At 33.5% G+C, this 6570-nt stretch overlaps 1 protein-coding gene across 1 annotated transcript in view; it reads right to left on the bottom strand.

The window, feature by feature from the left end:
- Nucleotides 1–6570, bottom strand: part of Dmd (dystrophin) — a 1456297-nt gene that overhangs the window by 857973 nt on the left and 591754 nt on the right. The window contains exon 32 of the mRNA XM_026777353.1: nt 4449–4624. Coding sequence (XP_026633154.1) covers nt 4449–4624 — 176 coding nt within the window. The remainder of the gene's footprint in view (nt 1–4448; nt 4625–6570) is intronic.

The following is a 6570-nucleotide window of genomic DNA, read 5'->3' as shown; positions in this document are numbered from 1 at the left end:
GGTTTTTCGAGACAGGGATATTCTTCAGAGAAGATGATGGACATTGAAGAAACTGCGAGTGGAGTTTGCTATTTTTGTGGCAAAGGTTAGCTACTTGGTAAGTAAATGTTCTTGCCTTGACTGCTGACAGTATTTATGTTATACAAATCGGAGAAGCAGGACACAAAAGAAAGTGACTGCCAAACTTTGCCAAGATAAGATAGGACAACCCTTAAAAATATACTGATTCACAGAAAAGTCTGTTAGATATACTAGGCCTATAGACTGAAGATGGATGACCCGATGAACCGATATGGCAGAAAAACCTTGGGTGATTTTCCAGGCAGCCAGCTGTTTCTGTCATTTCTCACATTTTTTGGAAGTCACTTGTTTGTACTTCTTGCTTCCTCAGTTATTATTGTTTTCTCTTTGGGTCTCCTGAGGGAGTCAAAGACTAAATAGTTATAGTTTTCCTTTTTTACTAAACTCAAAAAAGAAATTCACTAAAGAAATGTAAAGGATATAAGTTTGAGAGACATAAAAGGATAGTTTTGGTAACGCAAGCTAGAAAATGAATTAGGTAAAACTTTTGAACTCAGCAAGATAAGACAGATAGATATGGAGTATTTTCTCTGAATTTGTCAAGTACAAATGTACTAAAAATTGTTGATGTATTCAGTGCCTGTATATATTATATATAGCTATTGTACTTGTTACACATTTTTTCTTATATTAATTACAATTTTCTTTTTTAAGTTTAAGACCAAAAGTGGAACTATGTTGATATCTTTTTTACAAAGATATCTGCTTGAAGACTAGAGGGCAAGGCTAGCCACTAGCTAACCACAGAAGTCTGGAGGTCTGTACAGACAGACAGGAAGCAATATGACTGGGCAGAGAGAGGAGGTGATAAAGCAAGAGAAAATAGAAACACAGTCTCTTTTTTTGGCTGGGAAATGGAGTAATTATAGTGGTTGTGGTTTGTCTCCTTTGTCTTCTTGATCTCTCAGCATTTTCTCCAATATCTGATTGGGGCTTTTATTATTAAGACCTATTAGAACTTGTGCTACACAGAGGTCTATATGAGGTATAGCTAAGGTAAATAACTGTCGATGGGAAAACTATTACTGAATATGAGTGAAGAGGTACAGATATGGCAAAATGATGATGATGCTTGCTTACCAAAAGCAGTCATTTTGAAACATTTACACACACACACACACACACACACACAGATATATATATATATGCATTTCCTAGAAAGGCCATGAAAGTACTGTAGTTTGTTAGATTCTCAATTTTTTGCAACTTACAGGTAATTCCTGGAATAGAAGAGAAATAACACTTTGACTAGTTGATCTGAAACATCAGTTAGTCAAAATGGATCGTGTCAAGAGAGAACATAAGAAATCCTGCCTAGTAGCTGGATTTAATTTAAAAAAAAAAAACCAAGCAAACAGGAATTCTTATTTTTAGAAAAGTATGGGTGATCTCAATATTTAAATGTTAAATCTTTCAAAATAAGGCTCCTGGGAAAAATGTATTCATTCTAGCTTCATCTAGGCTCTGGGCATTCAGTTTGAAAATGCTGAACTAGATGAAGTCTATGTCAAAACTAGGAATGAGAAACAGGAGGATTTCAAATATACAGTTATCAGACTGAAGGTGAGGCTGAAGCAATCCTGTGTGTAGAATGTGAATGCGTGAGAAGGTTTTTAATGCTATTTTATATAAATTAGCTATACACATTTAAAGGACTGTATACATGGATAAGAGATTTGGAATCATGTTACAATTTTTGTCTATTGTTTTTTAAAAATGAAATAGTTGGAAACCTGAAAATTCAGAATATATATGCATATTCCATGAGTCCCCTTGACAATCCAGTTAAATCCACGATTCCTAACACTAAGTCAATACTGCAAAATGCATCAGGAATTCAACTACAATTATTTCAGATACGTTGTGTTATCGAAGAGGAAGGCCTTAAATTTTTTTATCAGTAAGGATTTAAATAATTATGTTTAATTATGTTTAAAATTACTTTCTTCATATATATTCTGGACTAAGGACTGTTCAGTATTTCTGATTTATAGGTCATTACAAATAAAAAAATTATATGGCAGAGACATCTTATTTTGTTTCTGTGGTATAAATAACTTCCTCTTTACTTCCTTTGGTGTTGTACTAAAAATGGGCTATTGATGAACAATAGTTTCATGATTGCAGTCCCTTTAAATTCCATCTTAACATATTATTGTTGAAGTATTACTTTATTTGTACATTTGCTAATGTGTATTTTGAAGTAACAGTGATTGAACTGGAAGAACCTGTCACTTTGAACAGTTGGAAAAATATTTCATTTCACAAAACTTAACTGATATAAAAAAATTCAAGAAACCCTGACACAAAACTGATCTGACTGGATATATGAACATGAAAACTTTTATTTTGGAAACATGTGATATGAAATAGACAGCTATAATAGTCAAGTTTTTAAAACTTTACGAAAGCTGATCTTGATTTTTTAAAGGACAAAAGTACAGTATGTAATATAGGTTAAAATACATAAGAGAAGCCTTTCTAATCAATTCTTGCTACATCCATAGCTGTGTCATTAATCTACAATTTGGATAATATTTACAACAAAGTCAATACAAAATATTTCTATAATATTAGATGAATATAAAATTTCAAACCTTTTTTGGGGAACAGATATAATGCTCCAGTAATTATTTATAAATTACAGCTTCCTTTTCGAAGTCAAACTAGATAAGATTTTAGTCACTCAGGTTCACATTCATCAGAAAAATGAGAATATGGTTTGTTCAAACACTATTATTCATAAAAACAAGAACAAAAATTGATATAAAAACAATCTTCAGAAAAATTTAATTATCGATATAAGGTCTTCAAAAAAATCTATCTTACAATATTTCGTGCCAGTATCATTAATCTACCCATTTTTTACCATCTTATTTTTACCATGTTGAGTCCACATCAGGAGTGACACTTATACGGATTTAAAACTGTTGGCATATCAACATATTAGTATATTTAATTAATAGAATGGTTGTATGATTAATACCAAGATTTCAAGCATAGAAAAAAGGATAGAACTACCCAAGAAATTTATTTAGAAATTGGTTTGGGGGTCTTTACTTCATCTCAATATAAAAAACAATTTAAAATAAAGATTAATTAAAATGTATTCAGATCATGATATTATTCTTTATCTTTGGCAACTTTTGTGTATATATAATGTATGCATGAGAACTTTTGTGTCTGTATTATTATACATGTCTTTATATTAGGCAGATCATGTGTAGGATGTAATGACTCAGCCATAGAACTGAGTTTTCACTATTTATCATGATAGTCTTATTTGATAAATAAAGGCAAGGTTCTTCTTTATGCAATAATAACCACTAACATCCATAACTGGAATAAGAATTCCAAATCTAATGTATAAAGTTTCTATGCACTCCAATTCCAAGAGCACACATTTGTCTTCCAGTGTACTCAATAGATTCTAAGGGGAAGTTAAATGGTGATTGAATACAACTATTTTTTCTATGTTTTAGTTTTCTTTTAAATTTGAAGATATTTGACCTAAGTAGCTTTTCAAAATTGTAGTAGTAAATGTAATTGAACAAATATTAAACAATACCATCATTTTTACAGTAAATTCCTGGGCATTGCTGTTAAAATTTCATCAACTACCCATCTTTCCTACAGAATACTTATTTATAATTGCCCCTTTTCACCATCATTTTTGGATAAAAAATACTTGAAATTCAGCTTGCTAATGTTGGAATACACTGACGATTTTCACGTTAGGCGATCCTGTGTGATTTTTAATTCTTTTTAAATTTTAAAACATTCTTTTTTTCATTTTACATACCAATCTTAGTTCCTACTCCCACCTCCTCTTGCTCCACCCTGCCTTCCCCATCCCTACTGCCCATCCACTCCTCAGAGAATAATAGGCCTCCCATTGGGTGTCAACAAAGTCTTTTTGAGGCAACCCCCCCCTTGCATATCTAGGCTAAACAAAGCATCCCATCAAAGAGAACCAGCTTCAAAAAGCCAGTTCAAGCATGAGAGATAAATCCTGGTGCCACTGCCAGTGGCCCCACAGACTGACCCAGTCACACAAAAGTCACCCACATTCAGAGGGCCTCGAGGGGACCAGAGAAGTGGGGAGGAGAAGATGAGGGAAGAGGATAGCTGTGTGATTTATTTTAAAACTCAAGCTTGGAAGTTTAAAACAACTGAAAAGAAACAGAGAGCAACTGTATGCATCTTACTCCCTAAGAGAAACAAAACAAAACAACAACAACAACAAAAAACCCAATCTTTGTTGCTATTGATTAACTTCATGGACTTCTTGACCCAGTTTCTAATATCTTCTGAAATGACATGTTAGAAAGGACAGTTTCGTTCTGCTAAACCCCCCTGCTCCCTACCTCTTCTTCCTTTCAGACAGCTGTGTGCAGATCTCGTGCCACCGCAGACTCAAGCTTCCTAATTTCTCCTGGAGAATATTGGCATCTGTTTTTGAAGACTGTTGAATTATTTCTTCTCCAGTTGTATTCAGTGTTTTGGCAACAATTTGCCGCTGTCCAATGCCATCCTGGAGTTCCTGTAAGCCACCAAGAACGACAAAACAAAAATGAAACCCCAAGTCCTTTAACTTGAAAAAAAAAAAAAAGTTTAAACAACATGCTCCCATGTACAGTTCCATCGAGAGGGAGAAATCGAAAGGCTCACAGTGAAAGCTGCTCCACGAACTTGCTATGCCCACATCCAAAGGCTACAAGACAGAGAGACAACTTTCACGTCAGTGAGAAAGCTCCTTCTCAATTCTGCTGGAGGGTTTGTTTTGTAAGCTTGTCGGCAAGAGGATGTTACCATGTCCTACAAATCAATTAGTTGGAAACCTTCTCAAGAGCAAATTCGATTTCTTGTCCCCACAAGGATGTTCTATGTTTAATAGTCTATGAAGCATTGTAAAATTTAAACATGTACCAAGTATTTGGATTTCTTAGTTGGTTGTCAATATAAAGGTGAAAAAGGACAAACGTACTTTATCTATAGTATTTTTTAAAACCTTCTGGAGCTTTTTAAATAAAAGTAATTACTATATTAAAGGCATTTATTTCAAATTCTGTTTGCACCAATCTATTTTGCATTATAAAGCCACATAAAACTGAATATTAACTGCTTTCAGGGCAACCCATCAGGAAACCTCTAATGTATAGTAATAAATCTGAAAATAATCTATAGCTATCAGAACAGTTTTATGAGTCATTGGTGGTGTCAACCTTTCATATATTCTACATTTTATCATAGATGAAACTTAAGAGTAAATTATCAGAAAATTGTTCCATTAAGAAAGAAATGATTACAACCAAGTATGAATAAAATGAGAATGATTTTTTACCATTAAAAATACAAATTACATTCCCTTCTCTGTAAACCTATCTAAGAGATAATTTAGAATTTTAAAGGAAAATAACACATTGGCAAATCTGAAGTACAAAGTAAAAACTTGAGATGATTTCATATTAAAATCTAAATGGCTCCCAAATCCTTGTGTCACTAGCAATATTTCAACAATACACAGATTATTCTTGTTCATACATATGATTTAAATGATTTAATATTCACATTTCCCTTTACTTGTTCATGCAATACCAGCTAGGTTCACAACAGACATTTATACATATCTACCAAGTCAAAGAATTAAAATTGATTTTAAACTTAATCATCTCTCTATAAGAACTTCACTCATTCTTCAGTGTCAAACTATTTTATTAATCCCACTTTTACAGTTTTTATTTATTTATGTTTTTAATATGCACATGTATTTGCTATCATGAATTTATGTGCACCACATAAGTGAATGTGCTTGCCGATGATAGAGGAGTGTATCAGATCACCTGTGAATAGAACCTGGGTCTGCTGCAAGAGCAATAGGTGCCCTTAACCACTGAGCCTCCTCTCTAGCTCCTACTAGTAGCTTTTTAATACAGCAATTTTGTAGTCTACTTCTTGCAATTAAATAACCTCAAAAATCAACAATAATGTTATCAAGGTCTTCATTTGATGGTTATATCACAGCACAATAAAAATGAAAACACGCCTTCTTCAACTTTTACATTACTGTCTTGATCATACTCCTGACAGTACATAATACATGATGTATAAACATGTCATGTTCTCTTGCAACTAGCCAACCTGACTCATCAGTTACATTTCACACTTTTCTAGTTGTTCATATCACCACTGTAGGCATTAGTAAATATTACTTGCTAGCAAGACACTAGTCTTAACAAACTTTGACTGCATTCCTATTACAATAAAATAATAGAAATAAGGCCACTTTTTGTGTCTTACTCAGAATGCTCTATCTGGTGCATAAGAAGTTTCTTTTCTTTTTTTTTAAAATTTATTTATTTATTGAGGATTTCTGCCTCCTCCCCGCCAGCGCCTCCCATTTCCTCCCCCCTCCTCCCCCGATCAAGTCCCTCTCCCTCATCAGCTTGAAGAGCCATCAGGGTTCCCTGACCTGTGGGAAGTCCAAGG

Source organism: Microtus ochrogaster, unplaced genomic scaffold (assembly GCF_000317375.1).
Source record: "Microtus ochrogaster isolate Prairie Vole_2 unplaced genomic scaffold, MicOch1.0 UNK58, whole genome shotgun sequence".
Taxonomy (NCBI): domain Eukaryota; kingdom Metazoa; phylum Chordata; class Mammalia; order Rodentia; family Cricetidae; genus Microtus; species Microtus ochrogaster.
This window is presented reverse-complemented; position numbering and strand designations above follow the sequence as displayed.